The sequence below is a fragment of the Tauraco erythrolophus genome, chromosome 6, assembly GCF_009769465.1.
Source record: "Tauraco erythrolophus isolate bTauEry1 chromosome 6, bTauEry1.pri, whole genome shotgun sequence".
Lineage (NCBI taxonomy): Eukaryota > Metazoa > Chordata > Aves > Musophagiformes > Musophagidae > Tauraco > Tauraco erythrolophus.
Genome location: NC_141470.1, coordinates 10116472 through 10139514, shown reverse-complemented (window position 1 = coordinate 10139514; position 23043 = coordinate 10116472). Strand labels below are relative to the sequence as shown.

The 23043-nt window shown below is 53.8% G+C and overlaps 3 protein-coding genes across 3 annotated transcripts in view; all 3 read right to left on the bottom strand.

Moving 5' to 3' along the window:
- LSP1 (lymphocyte specific protein 1) overlaps positions 1-4631 on the bottom strand; it is a 50863-nt gene extending 46232 nt beyond the window's left edge. The window contains 1 exon segment of the mRNA XM_009981159.2: positions 4492-4631. Coding sequence (XP_009979461.2) covers positions 4492-4571 — 80 coding nt within the window. The 5' untranslated portion in view covers positions 4572-4631.
- A 965-nt stretch (positions 4632-5596) lies between these two features.
- On the bottom strand, positions 5597-7259 carry TNNI2 (troponin I2, fast skeletal type). The gene is made up of 5 exons (XM_009981158.2): positions 7244-7259; positions 6815-6943; positions 6320-6409; positions 6009-6185; positions 5597-5695 (listed from the first exon to the last, which is right to left on the bottom strand). Exons 2-5 carry the CDS (start codon positions 6935-6937, stop codon positions 5597-5599), a joined length of 489 nt encoding a protein of 162 aa, XP_009979460.2. The 5' UTR covers positions 6938-6943; positions 7244-7259.
- A 7582-nt stretch (positions 7260-14841) lies between these two features.
- On the bottom strand, positions 14842-16178 carry LOC147528510 (uncharacterized). Its single transcript, XM_086612712.1, has 2 exons — positions 15900-16178; positions 14842-15696 (listed from the first exon to the last, which is right to left on the bottom strand). The coding sequence occupies exons 1-2, from the start codon at positions 16176-16178 to the stop codon at positions 14842-14844; spliced, it is 1134 nt and encodes a 377-aa protein (XP_086468838.1).
- Between the last annotated feature and the right edge of the window lie 6865 nt (positions 16179-23043).

The window sequence follows — 23043 nt, the reverse complement described above, 5'->3', positions numbered from 1 at the left end:
CCTGTGCTGGGCGAGCGGGAACTGTCCTTCCTGGACAGGTTTGTGTATCCAAACTGTACCAGGAGGGCACGTGGAGGATGAAGGGCAGCAAATCCTTATGGCATCTCCTCTGAGCCTCTGAGGAGCACAGCTGGTTTGTGCCCTCAGTGGGAGCCAGATTACAGTCCCAGGAGCTTGGCAGCCACCAGTCCCCCCTGAAGCCTGGGCAACGACTTTCTTTGGACCAAGACTCCCACCTCCCCAAAGAAAAGGCTGTTCCCAACGAAAATGGCACCAACAAGGCCTCAGAGCACCTCCCGGCCCCGCGGCCTGCCCAGATGCAAGTCAGTGTCCTGACAGAGGCAGCAAGGAGTCTGCTCGGCCACTGCACAGACCCCGCAGCCAAGCACCTGGGTCCCAGGGGTGATGGATGAGAAGGGGGGTGCCGGCAGAGCATCGGCCAGGGCTGCCTTAGCGGGGTCATGGGGGTCAGAGCAGAGGGGGCCAGGATCCCCAGGGCACGCCGAGGTTAACCACTTCATTGCCGTGGAGCCAGCTGTGGTACCTTCTACCCTTTCAGTTACAGCTAGAAAAAGGGCTTCCAGATTTTGGGAAAGGCCTGAAACCTCCTGAAGCCACACACCGTACAAATCCCACATGGCCAAGGAGGATATCCAGACCAGGGAGGGTGGAAAAAAACTCCCTCTTTCCTCCCTCCTTCCCCAATATCCCCCCACAGATCTTGCACATCTCTAGGCTTAACTCAGCCGTGCCGATGGAGCAGTGCTCATCCTCCTTCACCTGCAGCAAACTTGGGAAAGCCCATACGGCTGCAAGCAGACTCCGAGCTGTCCCCACTCTCCATCCCAAGGCCAGGACACCACCCTGTCCCAAAGTGCCATCATATCCCCTGACAGCAGTTCTCCCTTGGAGACACTTCCACCCTGGGGGATGCCCATCTGCTCCATGCAAGCGGTAAAGACCTCATCACGCCCCAAAACTCTGCCTGGACATCTTTGCTTTACTCATTGCTGTAGATTTATCTGTGCTGTCAGACAAATCTGGCCGAGCAGAGCTCACCCCATCATGGGCTGCGGCCGGGGGGTGCCTGGGCCTCCCACAATCAGAGGAGTCGGGTGCCTTGGGGGTACAGGCTGGGCGGTTGCCTCTGCCCCCCTTCCTCCAGACAAGCAGGAGCCCCAGCACCACTGCACCCAGAAGTAGTGCTTTATCACCGCACCCCAGCAATGCTGGTCTGGCAAAACCTCCTCTCGGCAGCCCCCACAATGGTCCCTGGGACAGCCATCCACCCCTCCTCACAGCCAGGTCTCTCCAAAACCCAGGGACAAAGGGATTCCCACCAGCTTCAGAGCCAGACTTCACCCCAAGAGTTTTAAAACAGCCAGCCCTCCAGCCCGCAGTCTTCTGTGGCTTGAAAAAAGTAAAATCCAAATAAAGGCCGCTGGGCAATCCTCTACTTTAACATATTCCTCCAAACCCAGAGCTTTACATTGCAAAATAAGCTCAGAGGCGAGGCAGGGCAAGCCAGGCTGTGGGGTTTTTTTTTGCAAGGAGAAAGGGGCAGTGAAGGCACCTGATACCTCCCTATAATTAGAGACAGTTCCTTATCCCTAATGCCCCTACCAGGGCACCTGTATCCAACTTGGAAAAGCTAAAGTATTGCCCAGCTTCATAAAACTATCCATCTGGCCCTCCCCTGTTTGTTTCCCGACTATTTTTGCACTTTAATGTGTCCGGCTGGGTCAAACTGTGACCAGTTACTCCTGAGCAGGGATCAGCCATCCCTCCATCCCTCCTCCAAGGAATCCGGTGTGCCGAGGGGTCCAAAGACTCTCCACATATCAGTTTTCCCAGATAACCTCCTTCCAACCACGAGTGTATACTTAGCAACAGCAGTCATCCTAGCACAGGCCCTTGAGACTCCTCTAAGGATCTGGAGAATTCGAGACAGCTGGGGATAGACATGGTGAAGGAAAGACCAGGGCTTGCTAGTGCAGCAGAGCAGTGACCATACATGGGCTGCCAAGGACTCCTCACAGCTCATGGGGTAGGAAGCCCCCAGAAGGAAGGAGATAGGAGAATCTGAGAGAGACTGATCTCTCATCTCAGACCCCATAGGAGAGAGAAACCTGCCTCGTGAGCCATGCTCCTGCTCAGGTGCAAATACCCTGCAGAGCACGGCCCAGGCCATGGGCATGTCCACAGCCGTGGGTGCAGCAACTAAGGTCAGGGGCTGCCTGAAGCCTCCAGAGCTCTAAATAACAGACCCAATACACACCAGGTTATCCAGCCCTGGTGTAAGGCAGGCTTCCTCCACACCTTGGGCTCCCAGCCTCCAACCATCAAGGCAGGAGCATTGGCTCCTTCATCCTGCACCATGTTGTCCCACCAGGGCAGGACAACCCAAGCAGCCACCTCCCCAGAGCCTGCCCCAGCTTCTCACTTCTTTTGGGAAGGCTTCGCATCAGGCTTACGCTGCAGTGGTTTCCTATATTGCAATTCCAGTCCACGGAAGAAAGCATAACACCAATTAGGTTTAGGTGGTGTTACAGGGGTGGCGGAAGACTTTGACAGCATGTCCCCATTTTTATGGGGAAACAGAGTAAGCTAGGTCCAAATTAGGATTTCTAGGATGTTTCCCAATGCAAGTTCCTCTTCTATATACACTGGGCACAGTTAGATAAGGTTCCTTGTTTATGCAAACCCCAGCACCTTTTTTCTCCCCGTATCTCCTCGCTGTGCTTTTACACCAGGGAGCCTTGGGGTTTACTCTCCTGGCAGCTCCATCACAAGGCTCACTGCTCATATCTCTAGCACACCTTAAACTGTCTTAGGAGCACCATCCTGACTCCATCCATACACAGGTCAGCTTGAAAAGAGCTTTGTCTTCAAGGAGAGGAGATCAGAGAGATGAGCTAGCCACAGGGTGAGAAAAGGCAGCCCTGAACAGCAAGTAAACGCTTCCTTCCTCCATTTTGGGAGTGGAAATCACCAGAGCCTCGCAAGCGTTTAAGTAGCGCAAGTAAAAGCAGTAGAAGTTTAGAGCTGCACATGAAACTATTACACAAGTTGGGAGAGAAAGTAATGCTCTATCTTTTAAAAACAAAAAGGAAGTTACTTTTGCTCGCTACTTCTTCTCCATCAAGTTTCATACTCCATCAAAATTCTGAGACGCAGCTAGGGAGGAAGGGCCGTGCCCCCCTGCCACCAGTATTCATATACACATCTTGTGAACAAGCTTCCAAAGGCTGTAAGGGTTGGAGTAGTACAGAGCAGACCCCTCCAGACAGCCTTTTATTTAGCCGAAACTCCAGCAGGAAACAGAGAGGGGAACAAGGTGACCCTGCCTCCCCGGCAGCCCCCGCCAGCTCGCCCTGGCACCCACTGCAGCAAGAAGGACCAGTTCCCTGGGGCCACCTTCAGCGTCTGCTCCTTGCTCCTGCGAGGTGAGCTGAGCCTGCGGCGGAGACACAGCCAGGCTGGAGCAATGCTGGGAATCCCACAGACCACACTGAGAAAGCCCTGTGCCCCCCCAACAGCCCAGGCTTCCCTTTTGTTTCAGCAGAGTCAAACACAGAGCCTTCCAGCGCCTTTTGAAGCTTCCAGTCAAGTCTTCAGCACAGGCTAATTGCTGTCAGGTGTCAGCCAAAACACTACTGCCACCACTAGTGACAGGAGATGACACACACACCTTTCTCCTCTTATTGTCACTTAAGGCTTGGGTTGGTTTTTCTCCTATCAACATTAACTGCGCTGGCTCGCAGAAGCCTTGGGGAGAAATGCTAATGCGAGCTTTGAAGCTGGAGGCAAAAAATCAGGCAGCCCACTCCCCCAAGCTCCCTGGATGCTCAGCCTGAATCCAGTCCAAATCTGAGTCCTTCTGGGTGACACACCTCAATACTGACAGACGTGGTCTCTGCCACCGTCTCCTTCTAACCCCCATGGGAAGCCATCCTCGTTGGGGCAAACAGACCCCCAATTTTACAAGCTCTGCCGATAAAACAATGAAGCACAGCGGAGGCACAGGGGGATGTGCAACCTTACAGCGACTAGCTGGAAACCTTGCCAGGCTAATTTGCTTAGAGGCAGAGGGGACATGGCAGGAAATCAGAAATGCCCCTGATTGCTGCAAGGAGAGGAGGTGGCTGGTCTCCACCAGCTGGTCTTAAAGATGAGGCTGATGCCAACTGCACAGCAGGTCTGGGTTGCCAGATCCCTTGCTGAGCTTGCCCGCTGCTGGAGCTGCGGTTCCCCACTTGATCGAACCCCCTTCCAAGGGCTTTGAAATTCAAAGATGAGACCTTTAGGCAGTCTAGGTCTCTCCCTAACTGAAGGAGCTTGTCAAGCACCTGCGAGGGCATCTGACCCGTTGCAACCTCATGGGTCATCATCGTTTTGGCTGCGAATCCTCCTTCGCCACCATCACCCCTCCCAGTTTCCCAGGACTGGAAGGCAGCTGTGGCATTGGGGTACCCAGTCCCCAGGCCTCACCTCTCACTCTCCTCGGAGGACTCATCTCCCAATCTGTTGACACCTTCCGCGCCCTCCTGGCACCCCTCCGAGTCTGACATCTTCTCCCCCAGCCGGCGTGGCGGCCCCACAGACAGCTCCGGCACAAGGATGCTGCTGCCGTTTCGCTTTTCCTGTGCTCGGCAGAAGTGAGCTGTGCCGGAAACTTCACGGGCTGAGGGTTTGGGGGGATGGGAGAGGGGCAGAGGGAAGGCAAATTTGGCTGGGTTTTTTTTTGTTGTTTTTTTTTTTTAAAACCATTGGGACTATTTTAAGGTTTTGCCTCTGCTAGCAGCTCGAAATTGGAAAGTACTGGGCTAACCCAAAGCAAAAGCCGGGGGCACAGATACCCACACCATGGCAGGGAGAGGGGTGACCCGCTGCTCCCCAGCTGTCCATGCCGCTTTGGGGACAGCCAGCACCTCTGAACCACAGCACTCTATAGTGCACTGGGTACTGGGGTGCTGCCACAGGAGCTGCCGAGGTTCTCCTGACTTTGCACCTCAAAGGCCGCTGGAGCCAAAGGGTCTGCTTCTGCTCTGTGGCCATCGCCCCTCACCTCCCGTCCCAGCTCTATTCCTTCCCTGCAGCTTCCCCCTGTTGCCACCATGGGTGGAGGTCCTGCAACACCTGCTGGGGCTTGGACTCTTATGCCTTCATGTCTTTGCCACCGCTGAAGGACACGGCCAGCAGCAGATTGGCAGGAGGATGCCAGCAGAGCACGGTAGCACGGCCTCACCCTTCCTCCCTGCAACGAGGGGGACAAGCATCCTCAGCTCCAGTGGGGAACCAAGAGCAGAGAGGTGCCCCACCTGAATCCCTACAGCGCCGCCCCCATCAAAGCCTGCCCGTCCCCACCAGGACCCCCACAGTGGGGGCAGACCCTGCTGGCACACTGCATGGGTCAGGGTCTGTCCCCCCAGGCAGGCAACACCCGCCTCTCCCACCAAAGCTTTATTTACACCACTGCTGCCAGGACGCAGCTCTTCGCCAAACCAGAGAGAAACAGCACCCAGTCAGTGCCCTTGAGCCCGAGGGGACAGCGGGGACAGGAGGGAGCAGAGGACGGGTGTGGAGTGGCAGGTGCTTAGGACTCGCCAGCCTCGAACATCTTCTTCCTGCCCTCCATGCCAGACTTCTCCTCGATGTTCTTCCTCCAGTCGCCGACATCACGGAGGTCCTTCTCCTGGGGGAGGGACGGGCGCATGGGTGCAAGCGGTGGCCCTTGGGTGAGAACCCACCCAGGTGGGGCCCTTCACCCATTCACCCATGGAAAACCTCATGTCAGCTAGAGGAACCCAATTCCACCCATGGTGTACATCTTTTTGGGCTGCACTCTCCTTTTTCAACATCATGGGTGCCAAAGGAGGAAATACTGAGCAGAAGGACATTACAGATAACGGCTCACCGTCAACCCTCTCTTTCGTACAGAGAGGCATAAGCCTCCCAAAAAATGGGGGCCAACTCCTGTACGGGCACAGGGGAGAGGGAAGGAGTACCTTCTCGGTGTCTTCCTTCTTGACTTGCTTCAGGTTGGCTCGAAGGTCCATGCAGACCTTGTGCTTGGAGCCCAGCAGGGCCCGCAGCATCGCATCAGCAGACATGCGCACCCTGCGCAGGGGGGGCCTCTTGAACTTGCCCCGCAGGTCGAACAGCTTCTGGCTCAAGTCTTCCAGCTGCAGGGGGACAAAACATGGTGGGCAGAGAGAGAGGCAGGGCATGGTTTTCATGAGATGGACCCAAGAGGCACAGGGAGGCACAAAAGATGGGCTGGAGACTCCTCTGAGGGATGGCTCCAGTGGAAACTCACCTCCTTGGTAGTCTTCTGTAGCTTCACCTCTGTGTCATACCTCTCCTCATCCACTGACTCGATCTTGGCATGAAGCTTTTTGCACAGCTCCTGGGAGGAAAAGCAGAGGGATGTTGACTGCTAGGACTCACACACGTGATTCCTCTCTCCTGACCACTCTGGCTCTGAAAGACCTCGGTCCAGAAGACCAGATTGGGTCAAGATCAGATGGTGAAGAGTAGCTCACAGGCCAGCTCCTGCTCTCCATGCTACCGGCTTCACACAAATGCTGCCTCAACACGTCATTAGAAACGCAGCTTTCCTGCCAGACAGACTCTCTTTTTTGCAGAGAGACCCCAGCTGTTTCTCCAGCCAATTCCACACCCAGCCAGCTCCAGAGCACCCACAGGTAAGAAGAGGGTCAAGATGGGAAGGACAACCTAGATGCACCAGGCTGCCTGATGGAGCCAAAGCTTTTCTGCTTTGGCACAGTGAAAGAGTTAAAGAAGCATTTACCTGAAGTTCCTGCATGGATCCTGGAAGAGACAGAGGAGGGCAATGCTCTGCCAGGTAGTTTTGCTTCTCCACTTCTTTAGCAGCTGCTTCTTTTTCTATTTCAGTGGCAGCAAGCTGGAGCATAGCACTCTGGAAGGCAGCAGAAGGATGGTCAGCACGGAGTGGAGGTGAGGGAGGAGGGCAGCGGTGGTTGGCAAGGGAAGGAGAGCCCTGATGGAGAGGCAGCTTGGGGAGCTCCTCATCAATACCAGCATCTCCAAGCAAGGGATACTGGTGGGGACCCAGTAAGGAGTGGGGAAGGGTGTGGAGGACCCTGAGACTGTGCATCGTGGCCTCTTCCAGAAGGGAAAGTGCCAAGAGCTGGCTGCCTCGGGATGGGAGATGGGATGGTCAGGACACACCTCACCCAGCCCCAGCAGTGCCACGTACCTTCAGGTGCTGCCGACGGGCAGTGGCTGCCCTCCTTTTCTTCTGCAAGTGGGAGAACAAGAGAAAAGCAGGTTATTGGGCATCTGTTCCCCCTTCCGCTCCCCCTCCCCACACAACCCCACAGTCCACCGAGGACCTGCAGCCACGCCAAGGAGGTGGCTCCCACCAGGATACAGTCTGACACACAGCTGGTCTCCAAAGCAACAGTACTCAAAGAAGAGGCTCCTTGCTGAACCCATCTTTGCCAACCTCAGGCAGCTAAAACCTACAAAGTGCCTCAGGAAAAGGAAATTGAAGATGTGCATATAAAATATAAGTTCAAACTTGGCTTCTTGGGACTTTTAGCTTTTTCTCTAATCTCTCCACTCAGACACGTGTTTTGCTTTGCACTCAACCACCCTGATGCCTCTGGGCACTCGGGAACTGTGGGACGTCGTTCTGAGCAGTCCAAGGCACACACGGTGAGGAGGACAGCCAGGCAGGTGAAAACATGAAGGCTGCATAATTTCTGGAGTTGGAAGACCCAGTGCAGGTGATGCTGAAGGTGACGCTGTGAGAAACAGCAACCCTTTCTGCAACTCTTCCCCAGCCTGGCACCTACAGGTGTTTTGATGCGCCGGGGCACTGGGGAGGCAGGTCCAGGGCATGGGGAGTCCATCACAGCTGGAGGACAGACACAACCACGGGGTCTGCATGCGTGGAGGCTGCTCTGACTGGGAGAGGTGATGGACCACAAAGCAGCAAGACATAAACTCGTTCCCTCTTCCCTGGGGTGCCAGGTGAGCCTGGCAGTCCAAGTCTGCCCTTCTGTACCTGTGACATGCTGGAAGAGCAGCAAGAGGTCTCCTATTTATAAAAGGAGCCACAACCTTGATGTGCCCCTGCACTGCAGCTGTTTCCTCAGCATTTTGCCCAGAAAACCGAGCAAGGCTGAGCGTGGCCGGGGCAAGGGAAGCACACCCTGACGTCTGAAGAGTTGCGGTGGGGAAGTAAGAAAGCAGCGTTTGGTGTGTGTCTGTGCTGCACAGAGGAGGAAGTGGATCAGGATCTGCAGAGCGAAATGTAACAAAATCTGACCTGTTTTGCATATGCAAATAGTGCTAAGTCCCTCTTGAGAAGGCTGAAGGGCTCCGCAGGGGGAAGGCATCCAGCTCAGAGATGCAGCACACCATTAACTGGCAGGATTTTGCTTGTATGAATCTGGCCATGGGCCATGAGAGGGTAGATGCCTTGAGCACTGTCAGCCCAGGACTTATGCTCCATCTGAAGACTGGTACCTTAGCAAAGAGTGCCCTCCCAGCCTTCCCTGGGGACACTGGGTTTGACAGGGATTCAAGGCACCTGTTGGACACCAGCACCATATTGTGGTATTGATACTGATATAGATAGATATCAATATTGATATTGATATATCAATAGATATCGACGCATATCTACGCGTCTCTGAAATCCTCTTTTCTCTTGGTGAGGACAAGCTCAAGCTTGTGGTGTTTTGGACATATGGGGAGGTGCAAAGCAGAGATGAAGGATGAAGCAACTTGCTAAGTGGAGATACAGAGCGTCAAAGCCATGCACAACTCTCCCACACTTTCCTTTGCGTTTCCCCAGACTTCAAGCCGAGCCCTGCTCCAGCTCTGCCCGAAGCGAGGGAGAACTTGCTAAGGATGCAACCTTCACCGTGCTCACGCTGTCCTGGATCCAGGGCTCACCAGATCGCCTTTGAGAAGCGATTTGGCAGTGCTGGATGGGCAGAAAACGAGGGGCTAGGTGTGGGGCTGCACGAGAGGATGCTCTGCTAAGGGCTGGGTAATGGATGGGTGATGGAGGAGAGGCGGCTCTGGACTATCGCCTTCCCAGCACCATCTCGTGGCCGGCTGGGGAAAAAGGAAAGGAAGGGGAAAAGCATCTAAGTCCAAGCGAGGAGGCAGAAAAGACCTTCAAAAGGGATTTTTCTTCTACTTCCCATCTTTATCAGAAGGAATCAGCAAGAAAGCCTTGCCTTGAACCATTCTTCCCCGTCACACCCAGCAGCTGCTTTTCTTAAGGAGGAACAGTGAAGCCAGGATTGATGCCATGAGCATTGCTAAAGGAAAACCCCAGCAAGACACACTTACCTCTTCACTGTTCAGGATGAGCAGATGGACAAGGAAGAGAAGGAAGAGAAAGAGGAGAAAAAGGCAGTTAGCATCCTAATCGGAAACAAGCAGAGGAATCTTAAGAAGCGTAAAAAATTGGCAGTTGAACAAAAGCTTTTAAATGCCAACAACATATTAGAGAGAGAAAAATGGGAACTTACTCAGACATGTTGCTTTAGACAGTTGTCAGCCTGCAACGAAAACCAAGGGAAAAAAAATTATTCATGCTGGTGCTGACTTTCTTGGGTTTAAAAACAAAGCAAGATTCCTCTAGAAAAAAAAAAAAAAAAAGAGGAACAGGTTTGCTCTTATTTCCCAACTTCTCCAAATTTTCATCGCATGGGGAACTAGGCTGCAGTTTGTGGATGGGAGCCAAACACGCGCCTACTCACAGCCACACAAGCTTCAACATCGGGCGACTTCTGGCCCAGCACCATTTGGTCTGGTCACAAAGAGAGGTCTGTGACAGTAACTCCTGCAGGCATGTTTCTTGTTTGACCCCCAGGAAACCACTTTATGCAATGAAGGAAGACAAGAGAAAAGCTATTTTGGGTTTACTGTTTCCCTTTGCCACGCAGTCTTGCCCCACTTCAAGAACAAGAAAGATCTCAAAGCCTGCGGAGGGTTGGGACACCCTGGGAACACAGCCAGGCAGTGACCCCAGGTGACAAGGAACGACTCCAAAGGATGCTGCTGCCCATACACGTATCCATCACGTGGGGCGGGGGGAGCCTGTTGTGACAACCTCAGCAGAGACGACGTAGAACGGGGTTGAAAGTTGCTGTTGAATTGGTAAAGGCACTAAGAGTTTCCCCAGGCACGTCCTTGTGTTTCCTTCAAGTAGAAATTTTACAGGTACAACGCAGCGTATGAGGGAAGGGATGGAAGAGCACCTTTCTTTTGCAGTAAATTATTTCCCCATAAATAGAATTTTGCTTTCCTAGCAGAGCAATATCTCCTGCTTGTCCCTCCTAAAGGAGAGATGCAGGAGTGTCAGCCGAGACCAAACTACGCTTGTCCTTCACGGAGCAGGCGAGCCCCCGAAACACAGCCATCCCCAGAGCTGGGGGGCTCCGTCAGGAGGTGAAGTGTTAACGGGGGCTCACACCCGAGGCAGGAGGCACAGCTCGTAGGGCCAAGGAAACTTTATCCTGGAAAATGTGCAGGCCCATCACATTATTGGGGGGGGGGGGGAGGAAGGGGGGAGGAAAGTGCTTCTAAAAATGGTCAGGGAGCTGCAGAAGGAGCTGCAGCTGTCTCCTCGGACGGCAGCCTTTCCCTGGTGCCAGCCCCCGTGACTCAGGGAGGTCGGGGCGATGCAAAGCAAAAGCCACCACAGGTGGCCAGGCTACAGCCGAGGGACAGGGCGGCCGAGGAACGCCAGCTATTCTCACTTGCGTCCAGCGATGCTGCGAGCGCCGGGGAAGCGAGGGGACGACGCCAGGCTGGGGCTGGCTGGCTGCAACCTGGGCTTCGAATCACCTGCTCTTGGCAGGGGGGACCCAGTAAATTTGGACGTTGCCCCTGTCCGAGGGTGGGTTTTCAGGAGAAAGGCACTGCAAAGACCGGGTCAGGGGCAAGTAGGGAGCATTGGTGGGGTACCGCAGTCGAGGATCCCGCGTCGCGGGGAGGTCAGCGTTAGGGAGCCTGTGGCTCCGCTTGCCCTTGCCGCACAAGTCAGAGAGCAAAACCAACCAAGGGAGGGGAAGGCAGGAAAGCGAAGAGGAAGAAGGTTGCTGGGAAAGACAGAGGGAGCCTTTCCGATGCACAGACCCTCTCCCACAGGCAAAGGATGGAGAAGGTTTTATTAGCAGCCCTGTTTCTCCCAGCAGGTCACCCCACTTGGTATTTATCTCCCTAAAAGTCAGGTGAGTGTATCTGCTCCCCCGACACCCCGTAAGAGCAAGCTGGGTCAGTAAGAGACATGCAAAACGGCTCACCCAAGTCTGGAGGAGAAAACCAGAGAGTGCTGCTGGCTGGACAGGACGGAATGGCGAGCCGCAGGCAGCTGGCTGAGTAAGGAGGTATAAAAGGGCTTCTCGGGTGGCTCAGCAGAAAATCCACCTTCTCTTTAAGGGCATGGAGACCTTCTCAGACCAATGATGTGCAAGAGTCCCTTGTGCACCTCCCTTGGCTGGGGCAGGCCAGGCAGGCAGCCCCAGAGGAGAGGGCAGCCGTCGAGGACAGAGGGGTGGGGAGGAGGAGGATGTCTTCTACCCATGGGGTGGGGAAGCAGAGCCACCCCAGAGGAGCCAGGGAGGTGCTCTTCCTCAGGGGTGCCGAGGAAGGAGCCTTCTTCCCTCTCTTCCCCCCATCAACCTGCAACACTAGATATAGCTTCAAGGTTGTGGGGAGCCTGGGCTCCCTGCTCACAGCCATCAATCTGCAAGGCCTCTAATAAAATTTCCTGTTGGAGACATAAAGGGTGGCTTATCCATGGACAAGGACGTGGCTCCGTTCACCTCCAAGGGCTTGGGAGCAGCTCTGCCCTTGGGGAATGAAGAGGCGAAAGAGCCTGCACCCCCAAATCCAGTGCCGATAAGAGCGATCCCCAAGCGAGCCATCCATCGCTACCGTGCTCTTTTAACCTCACTCACCACACGGGAAGCATTTGCAGCTCCTCCCCGTGTGAAATATTTCAACACAACTGCTTTTTTTTAAAAAAAAAAACCAAACCCGTGGAGCTGCTGCAGGCAGCCCCAGGGCTCACTGCAGGAAGAGGCAGCGGAGCACAGGGCAGCAGCCCCACGCAACCCCGCACAAGCAAGGTAACCCTCCAGGTCTGCTGTGGGATCTGGGATGGCCCAGATCCATATCTCCATGGGTCTGAGGGAGAGGCAGGTGGAAATACTCAGCAGCCCCAGCGACAGCACATGTAGTGCGTGTGTGTAGGGGATCCCATGGAGACAGGAGCCCAAACAGCTCCTGCCCTCCACCCCCAGCCCAGGCGCTCCCTGCCCTTTCAGCCAGGGTTTTTTAGGCTGATTCAGACGTGGCCCTGACAGTATTTCCCAGGCACCTCTCAGAGGATATATAGATAGCAGCAAATCCGCTGCGGCAGGCTTCCTGTTTCACCATCTTTAGCACCGTGTAAGTCGTGCTGCAGATGCCGATGAAGGAAGAGCAAGTCCTTGAGACAGAGCTGGTGTCTTGCAGGGGTTTGAGAAGGCAGAAACTAGCTAGTGTGGGCAAGGCTGGGTCCGCCCAGGATTTGTCCCTCTGAAACATCAAGAGGTAGACGGTTTGGGTAGCAAACATCTCAGTGTCAACGTATGCTGGCCTGTGGATCTAAGCTACCCCCTTGCAAATCCATGGGACTCATGGAAACACAGAAGGAAGGTGCAGTTCAGCAGAGGTTTGGGTTGGTTTTGCCCTCATCTAGGCTCCCATGAAATGGTTGTGGGTCAGCACCTAGTGAAGGAGCTGGGCTTGGCAAGAGCTGTAAGGAGGATCAGCCCGATCTAACCCTCGTCCTCACTCACCTCCTGCACATCCATGTCCTCAGACAGCGGTCTGCAGCTCCTTGCAGACATAGTAAACATGGAGATTAAATTCCAGCAGCTTCTGTCCCCCCTGGACCATCCCTCGCTGCAGCCGCTGAGGAATACTCATTGGTAGAGGCATCACTGCACCCAGCACCCATCTCCCCCATCTGGACTTCAGGAAAAACCAGACAGTTTGGCAGGAGGAACATCTGCTTGTGCCAGCTAAAGCCAGTTTCTCAGAAAATGAAAAAACAGAGACCAAAGCAAGCATACTTGCAGACAGACAGCAGCCACCCTCAATGGCCGACAGCAGAAATCACCCATTCATGGACAGCTTAGCCACTTCACTTCTCCTCTCAGTGCCAACTCCATAAGCTATGGTTGACTCTAGAGTTATATCGACTCTTTTATTATTCTTTCCAAAGTCTCTACAGCCATTTTCCTTAGCTCCCTACGCAGCTACGCACGTTCCAGCCACTGCTGGCTCATCGATCCTCCAAAGAGCAGCTCAGCTCTCGATGGAGAGATCAAAACCGGGAGGGTTATCCATTCAAGAATTCCCCACACCCAAGGACTTTCCTTTAGCGCTGTGAAATGAAGGCTTTCTGAACCTCCCGGAGTTCAGGCATGCAGCACAGCAAAAGAGATTCACTGAGTTCAAGGTTTTGGTTTTCACCTTGTTATAGGGAAGCGTTGACCTGAAATAGTTGAATAAAGAAGTTCAAAGAAAGAAGTCTCACGACCAAAATTTTGGCTAAAACATACGTGTTTGTAGGATACGGAAGGAGTGGATGGTGAGGTGTGGTAATTATTAGCATGAGCAGAAGGTCTAGCCTCCGAGTCTACATAAGGCTCTCCCTGGAGCTGCCTTGCACAGAGGTTAAGCTGTAGGGCATCTCTCCAAAAAAAAAGAAAGAGGACACAGACCTAGAATGTCATGAAGAAGAAATCCAGTAAGGACCAGGAAGGACAGAAAAACAAAACGTACCAAACTAGGAGCTATGGTTAATGTTAAGATAGAGGTTTCCAAAGGAAGTAGCATGTCTGAGTGATGAATGAACAAGTTCCTTGCAGAAAAACTCAAGGAAGACATAAGGAAGCTCCAGACAAGTCCTTCAGAGAGGTGCTCAGCCTCTGAATATGAAGTATGAGTGAGGGCACTGCATAGGAGCTGCAAGCGGACACACCATTCACACTTGGGTACCTTCCCTGTGGAGCAGATGACCTTGTTCCCTTCCCTCGTTCCCCTCTACTCCTGGTAGAGGAATGCGCGATGAGTATGGCCCATCATTCCCAGAGCACTTTCACCACCCTGCAAGGCCAGACAGAGGGAAGACCTGGCATGCAGAGGAGGTTATGCCCTATGCTTTAAAGAGACTCAGGTGCGGCACTTCTGGGCCAGGCTCCTCCAGGGAACCACCACATGTTGGAAGGACTAGGCTGATGGATCCATGCAAGCTGTCCCTCATGGCCATCTCCCACATCCTTACACCTTGCCTCCTCTTCAACATCCTGCAAGCATCAAGTGGACAGGCACTATGGAGTGACATGACATCAAATGACACTATGTCTTATTTCCAAGGATGACATCATTAGCAAAAAAACCCCAAGCCTTCTGCTCAGCAGCAGTTGAGCTCATGATAAAAGCTGAGGCAGGACTGCTGAGCAAACCAGTGTCTGACTTCCCTTTGCTTTCCCAAAATCACATCAGACCAAAGCAAAGCACATGGCTCCCACCTTGCCCAGAACACTCCCTCTCCCTCCAGTGTACCCCTAAAAGAGCTCCCCACGCTCTACTTCTGCCAACACCAGCCTCTAGGAACTGCTACAAAGGAGGACCATTGCCATTGCATCTTGTGCCAGGGCTGTCCCACATACCCCACAGCTACAGTCACCTCATTCACCCATGGGTTGAAGCTAAGGCTTTTGGCTTTTCCCCTTCAGTGCTGCTGCCAAACAACACAGCCACCCTGTCTGTTTAGCTCCATGCCATCTTCCTTGACAGGGAGTGCTTCAGGCAGGTGATGTTGATGTCCTCAGGCTGTAGGGACATCTCCAAACCCACAAGCAGGTCCTGATGACACTCCTGGATGTTCAGTGGGTACCGTGCTCTCACAAACTCATAGGCTGCCAGCAGCCTCATGCTGTGCTTGACCATGAGGTACTGAATGATGCAAGTAGGACCTAGAGAGTAACCATCCGTGCAGTGGATAAGAACACGCTTCCCCTTCTCCAGCAAGGCTTCGATGCACTCATTGATGTCCTGGAAGCAGGGTTGCCCCATGCTGTGACGATCTCCATGGAACGGAGCCTGGATGTCAACCTTGAGGCGTGACCAGCTGTGCCTGAACCCTCCCCGTCGGCACGTGCAGGGGATGACGCTCAGGCTGCAGTCCCTGGGCAGGCTGCTCATGTCAATGATGCTGTCAATGCTGTTGGTGCACAGCACCCGCCCGCTGTAGGCGGCATTTAGGTTCCCCAGGTAGATGCAGTCAGTTATCCGAGCGATGATGGGTCCTGTGAAGGGGGAACATGTAGGCTCTCCTGGTTTTGGACCAGTGGGCTCCTTAGGATGCAGGTTGTTCTTCTTCCAGCTCCTCCTGAGGGGTTTCTTGGAGCTGGCATGGGGCAGGGGACTGGAATCAGGCTTGGAGCCCCAGAACGGTGGCAAGAAGATGGAAAAGCAGCTGGAGAGCTTGGTCTTGGAAGGGCAGTCCGCTGGACAAGGCAGGCGAGTAGCAGGGCTGGGACTAGATGCGAGGGTACAAGAAAGGGATGCCTGTGCTAAGGACCCTGTGCTGTGGGCTGCCCCTCCACTCTCAGCCTCTTCCATCTGCAAAAAAAGGGAAAGGACTGGTGAGAGTGAGGAAACTTGGCTCTCCAGCCGCACGAGCAAGGAGGCGGGAGCTGGCAGCTGGCTTTGCCCACAGCAGCACTTGGAGACATCAGAGGCCCTGAAGACCTTGCACTCGCCAACCCAAATATCCAGCCATCCCCTTCCCCTGGGACAGGCACACACACGCCATAAAGGCTCACCTGGACCTGCAGACCGCTCTGCCAGTCCTGGGGTGCCAACTTGCTGGAGTGGTTGTCCCCTCCCTCCAATGGCATTAAGCAGAGCGACTGGTGTGTTCTGCCAGGCTGCACGGCTACGGACACCACATCCCTACCCTTCTCTTCATGTGCTTCACTTTTATTCATCACCAAGTTCGGACAAGAGCCTGTAGGAAGAGAACAACTCCATAAGGACAGGCACGAGTACTGACACACAGATGCTTTTGATATAAACACTGGCCTTGAAGAGAAACAAGGCATTTCAATGATCCCTTCCACTCCAGAAGGACACTCTTCGGTGTGGGCTGCTGGAGGGGTTTGCAACTCCTGGCAAGCTGGAGCCAGGAGGAAGGACAGAGTTTAAAACTGAAAACACGAAGGGGTGAAGAGCAGCTGCAGGGAGAGGGCAAATAACAGAAAACCCCTCTGGATGAAGTCCCTTCTGACCATGGTAGCACATGGGGGCTTCGGCGTCCAGTGACGGAGAGTCTGTGTTCACGGCCAGGGTTAGGATCGCTTGGTTCTTAGCTCAGCCCCGGGCACAGATCTCACTCCTCACAGGAGTCTTCTCACTTCCACCCAGGACACTTGGACCAGAAGGTGCCTCAGACCCTGCCACGACCCCACCCTTTCTCCACGGCCCCAGGCTGAGTTGGCAGGCCCTCAGGAAAGCCATCAGCCAATACCTCTGCCCAACGGTGGTCCATGCCCAGGCTTCCAGCAGCTGAGGTGATCCCTCCGGCATTCACACTGAGCCTGCCCCTGGATAGTATTCCCCCAGCGACCTGACACCTGCTCACAATCCTTTGCGTGTCTGCGCGTCCTCAAACCCTGCTAAAGATCAGGACATGACCCAGGACGTGTCTGGAGAACAGGCTGAGATCTCTGTGTGCTCAAATGAGTATGGTTCCAACATGTCTTTGCTCTCAAAAGATCTTTCAGGCTCTCTGTGCCAAAACGAAGCAGCAGTGAGAACACTGTGTTAGTAAAAAAAAAAAGTGGCCATAGAGCTGAAAAAAAAAAAAAGGGCAATGAAGCACAAAGCTCTTCTCTCCCCAGGGTCAGAAATGTCCCTACAAACCAGTGGCCACATAGGGAATGATTCTCCAGAAATTATGCATTTTAAGCTCACCAGCTTTTTGCAAGTGCTGTGTGACCCCAGACATCACATTTGATAAAAGAGCTAGGAGCTGCAAAGACCCTCAGCAGCCTCACCTACCTGCACACCACTGGGAGAGAGCCACAGGAGAAGACAGCTCCAAGGCAATGGGTCTCTGGAAGGTCTTCTGGAGGTGCTTCGCAATCAGGCCTGGGAAGGGAGGGGATGAGCTCAGAGGAGGAGAGGGCTGGGACAGAAACACTCAACACCTAATCCCACTGGGCATCTTTCAACACCGTTCCCCATGCTGCTTACTCCAGGGCGTAGCTGAGACGAGATTTTCCCTAAGGAGCCAGACCTGAGTTTAGCCCATACCCAAAAGTCAGAGGCGGTGTGGATGAGAGCAATCAAAACAGAGAGACCTTCAGAGGATTTTTGTTTCTGGCCTTTGCAGATGTGAATGTGACTTTTGTCACATCCAGAGTAAAGCTCCCCACCAGCTTTTTATGATGCTAAGGCCAAGTGTTTTAACTGAGCTTTCTTAAGTAACACCCTTCATGCCAAAATTCAGGCTCCTATGTCAAAACTGCTCTAACTTTTGTGTAAGTTAAGAGGAAAATGCTCTCCATCCAAGGTAAATCCCGATGCCGACTGGGCAGAAGACTCCATCTGAGCCAGCCACCTCCTTCACAGGCGATGAGATCAGGCTCTTCCAAGGGTGCAACTCTTCTCATCCTAAACGAATGATGAATGATTCACTACTCAAAGTACCCGTTTCCCACAGAGGGCTGGTTGCTCCCAGAGAAGTAGCTCAGATGGGGACATCTACAATGTCCATGTTTACGAGCAGGGTGATGAAACACTTGCTCGCAAAGTTTCATCTTAACTACCATCTTCCCAGACACTGCTCACAGGACTTAAAATAAGATATGGGTTGGGGTGTTTGCAAGTCAAGACCTCATTTCAGCTCAGTTGCACTCCTATTCCTAATTGACTTTGTGCTTATTTCTGCTCAAATTGAACTGCAATAAGTGCCCGCAGGGGTTTCATCACCTTCGTGTGAAGTTGGCAAGGCTGGTTGAGAAATCCCCATCTCGTTGACATGCAACAAGTCATCACAGATGGACATCCACTCACCCGTAACGCCGACCTTCTTTGCGGGGCATCTTTTGCCGGGCAGCGTGACAGCCATGAAATCCTTGTGCTGCTTCTCCTCCAGCTCCATCCTGCCAAGACCTGAAACAGGGAGAAAACGGAAGTTTAGGTTTTTAGGTCTGCCCACAAAGTTCAAATGGAAGGAGCCACCAGGGAGCATTTCCGCACACCCGCTATCAGTCCTGTTCCTTGGATGGGACTGTTTGGGGCAGGCAGGTGCTACCCCACAAAGGAAACCCTCCTCCCTTCCTGTCCATGATAGTGGAGGGTGCGCTGGGATGGAAAGTGGTCTTAAAAACACCTCTTTGTCACCAGACTGATCCAGAAGCAAAACAAGCCCAGTCTGGGGCAGGAACAGTCCCAGATGCGAGTGCCCCAGCAGCAGTCAGGGCAGGGGCAAGGGGGCAGAGAAATGAGGTAGGGGCAGGGGAAAGGGGGCAGGAAAAAGGGAAGAAAGGGCAGAAAAAAAGGGGGCAAAGGGCAGAAAAAAAAGGAGAGAAAGGGCAAGGAGTAGAGTTAAGGGTAGCGATAGGGGCAGCGCTCTTTACCTCTCTCTGAGAAACTGAAAGTCTCCTCCACAGCAGACTGGGCCAGGGCAGAGGAGGGAGCAACCACCCCGAAAGGCAGCAGCGCACCATCCCGCAGCCCACCCCCTCCCGCTCCCCTCTTCCCCCCCTCCGCCCCCGCCCGCCCCCAGCTTCAGAACAAAGCCCCCCTCCCCTTCCTCCCTTGCACCACCCCCAGAGACCCTGGCACCACCTCCTCCTGCCACCCCTTTCCCACTGACGGGCTGGGGGGGGAAATGTCTCTCCCAGCACCCCCCTTTCCCACCGGAGTGTCCCAGAGGCCGCTGGGCCGATCGCGCCCGTCCCTCCCACCCCGCATCGCGCAGGACCCTTCGGCAAAGTTCCCCCCGCGTCGTGCTCTACCATAGGCGAGGGCGGGATGCCGGGGCCGGGGTCTGTCCCTCCCATCCCCCGTCTCCCCCCAGCAGCCGTCCCTGGGCAGCCGGGCACCCTGGGAGATGTAGTTTCGGTAGGAAGCGTGGCCGCGGCACACGGCGGGGCGGGAGGGGCGGAGGGCCCTGAACGCCTCTCCTCCTCTTCCTCCGCTCCGGCCGAGGGGTATCGGCTTCCTCCCACCCGCCCTGCGAGCCTCGGCGGCCCCTGACGACCCTCGCGTGGGGCCGCCCTCCACGCTGTCCCGCACGGCGGGTGGCCCACGGCGACCTCTGGGCTCACGGCGTGGCCGGTCGGCTGCCGGGAACCCCGCTCCTTTGCGGGGACCTTCATTTGCCTCTGAGTTTTGAGCTTGGTGGCATCCTCATATATTCCCACCCTCCTGCCCCGCCGCTCCCAACAAAGGATAAAACTGCGCTTTGACAGAAAAAGCTGCAAAGCTGCCTAAGACCCTGCAAATCCGGGAGCCGGGGCTTTTAAAGAGAAACACTTGCGTGGCAAAGCACGTTTCCCCTAAAATTGTGAGGCGTAACGATGCTAGTTATCGAATGTTTAATAAAACAGGCACGCCTGCTCCTTGTGAGAAAAGCTTAGACATTCTCCAGCTCTCAAAAAACTCTGAGATTAGCCAAAAAATCCACTGCTGGAGGACGGCCAGCGCATACCCAGGCGGAACGATGACAGCCCGTAATCGTTTTTGTCTCACGGCAGATGACTGGCAACAAGCACGTATAAGGCTCAGCCTTCTCCTAGTGCGGCTCTCCTGTTTGATTTCCTGAAGTGCAGGGACAAATATCGTAAAAATCACAGAATGAGGGAATAATTCGCTTTGGAAGGCACTTCTGGAGGTCAGAAGTCTTGGATCGGGATGTAAATAATTGAGATTTATAAATCTTAACAGTGAACACCTCAATTTTCTGTACTTCTTATCTTCTTTAACAGACCACTGCCTGGCCCAAGCCCTGCATTTTGCCTTGCCACCATCCTGCAAAGCTGCTGATTAAATGCTGAGGGACTGTCCCTTGCATGAAGCAGGGGAATGAACTCCCCACCCACCACCCAGACAACTCGCATCATGGTTTTGCCCCCCACAGCCCACCAGCAAAGCCCCCTTTGCCCCTGGGCTGCAGGATCCAGCTGGCTCCTGCCTCCTGGAAAAAGCCACGTGAACACCTCCAGCACGACCACCTGGGTGCCAGCTGGCTCTGCGGCAATGAGAATGGGCTTGGACCAGAGCATCATAGCTTTCTCTCCTTCTTGCACACACCCCATCTCCAGAAGAAGAAATCTTCGCTGGTGAGGCTCCACGGGAGTCACAGAGCAGATGACAGAGACCCAGCTTGGAGCACGTACCTGCCCTGCCCTCTAGATGCAGATGGGGGAATCCAGCACAGAGACAAGCTGAGAAGGTTTCCCCTTCCTTTAACTTCTCTTCTTGTTGCATCTTCCACTGGGGAATCCTCCTGCTCCAGGCCCTTTGAGTACACAAGGAGCATTGGTCAGACAGGAGATGCTTGAACATCTGGCCTTGGTGTACGGAGGACAACCGGCCTTGCCAAGGCCGAGGTGAAAAGGAGATGCTTGCACGTTGAGATAGGGCCGGCCTCCTTCCCATGGTGTGAGGGTGTGAATAATATTTGGGTGAAACAAGCCATGAAACAAAGCCCAGCTCTGCCAGCCCTACTTCAAACAGTTGTCAGCGGATACAAAAAAGGACCCTGCCAGAGGAGAAGAGCGCTCAAAGCCTTGTTGTGAGAGCACAAAGCAGACTGAGAAGGAAAAGCAATGACGGAGGAAGAAAGCAGCCCTGGCGGTCCATTAAAAAGTGGAGCTAGGTGGAGATCATCCCCACCCGCTCGCCTCTCCCTCTTGAGCAAACAAATTGGTTTGCTGATGTTTACAGCACCAAAGATCAGTCCAGGCTGCCTGGAGCTGGCCCAGCTGGGCACTTGCTCCCAAGGTCCCCCGCTTACCCTCAAAAAGTGCCACAGTCTTCCTTCACTGGCTCTGCACTGCCGATTCGGGCTCTGAGTGAGGCCAAAGCTGGAGAGAGGAGTGGTGGGCACTGATATTGGGGATGACCTTTCTCAAGGAGGGGATGTCCCTGCACTTCCTTCAGCTCTGACCGTTTTAGGACTAATACTTATGTGCTTTTATGTCCAGCCCTGTAAATTGTGCAGTGAACCTCAAGGCCACAACTTCAAAAAAGGGGGCTGGAAAAAGCACACATACAATTTAAGAAATGCCTGTTCCCAGCACCTCCAAAACCCTTCTGGGTCCTGTATGGCCCTAAATGACCAGACAGCATCACCAAAATCCAACCTAGTGATGGATTTGGGACCCCAAACCCAATTCAGAGATGTTCCCTTCTGCGCAGCCTGTTCTGACCTGATTTGCGGCTAAGACTGAAGGTTGAGGCTTTAAAGCATCCCTTTAAAAGTCTTTCTCAAGTGACTGATTTCCTCCTCCTCCTCCTCATTAGCGGCCACCAGCAGATGTTGTTTCCCCAGCAGAAGCCACACTCCACTTGTAACAGCCATCTCATCTCGAAACCTCACCGTCATTTCTTCCCTCCTCACGGCCACGGCGAAGCCCGGAGAATATTTATCAAGAGGCAGGCACAGCAGCTTTTTATGGTTAAGCTCAGGCCATTAATCTCTATCGAGAGTTTTCATAATCTTCCTCAGCTTCACCATGTTTGTTTAACTCTCACATGGTCGCTCCTTGGAGCTCCGGGTAATTACAGATTAACTGCTTTTCAATATTAATGGCTCTTCATTAATGCGCCGGGCTTTCTCCCCTCCAGAGCCCAGAGCTATTAGTGTTGTGCCTGCAGCTCCCTGCGGTGCAAATTACTTTTGTCCTGTGGGCCACAATTCCATCATATGAGCCCACATCTTCTCTGTGCTATGGCTGCTTTGTAGCAGAAGTATTTCGGAGCAAGGGCGATTCCCTCCTCCAACCCAATGCAGTGAGATTCCTCCCACAGATGGCTCAGAGGAGCTGCTCGAGCCACCCCAAACTGCAGCGTACTCAAGGATAGGTAAGGACAGTGGCACCTCTCTGATACCCTCATCCTTCTAGGAGGGATCCTTGCTTACATAGCCCCATGAAGCAGGGCTGAGCAGGACACATGGCCACAAAACCCTCACAGATTACATGAAACTTGCCCCAGCAGTGACATGAGGGCTGCAAGCCAGCCTTCATCAGGGTAGTGTGATCATGGCATGAAAGCAAAGAACCTCAGCCCCTCTACTGTGGCAGCACCTCCAGGTGCCAGGGTGCAAAACCTTGCTGCACTAGTACTGTAGGACCATGCAGGGTGGAGGGAGCCAACAGTGTGCATCCTCATCTGCATGGTCCATGGGGATAGTCACTGGTGACTCCCATACCCTGAGTCACATCTTGCTGAGTCACATCTTGGGGTGCACAAGTCAGCACGGGCTAGAAATGGGCTGAGAGAGAAGCCATGTGGACAACCAGTGGCTGATTTTGCTGTCCCATTTAGCCTCTAGGCAGGGCACAGAGCATGCTTATCACAGAGACACTAAAGAGCTAGTCCTCACCTTCCTGTCAGCCTGTCCTCCTTCTCTCCTCTCAGGCCTTTTGGGGTGCTTCAAGATCTTTATCTTGTTTAAAAGCCTCCACAGGACACACAAACCCTTTCTAAGAACTCGCCTCTTGCCATGTTATTCACAACCAAAGAAACTTCCCACCCCAGACTGCCAACATGTAAATCCTCTGCTTTAAAAATATCAATGGACTCAAGTGTTTTTGCATGAGCTTGAAGCTGTGTGTATTTGTTCCCCTGGCCCATGAGTGGCTGTGACAAGCCAACTCCTGCACCCACGCCTTTCCTTTGCCCTGGGGTGCTGAGCTGTCCTGCTCCGGGAAGTACACAGAGCATGAGCTG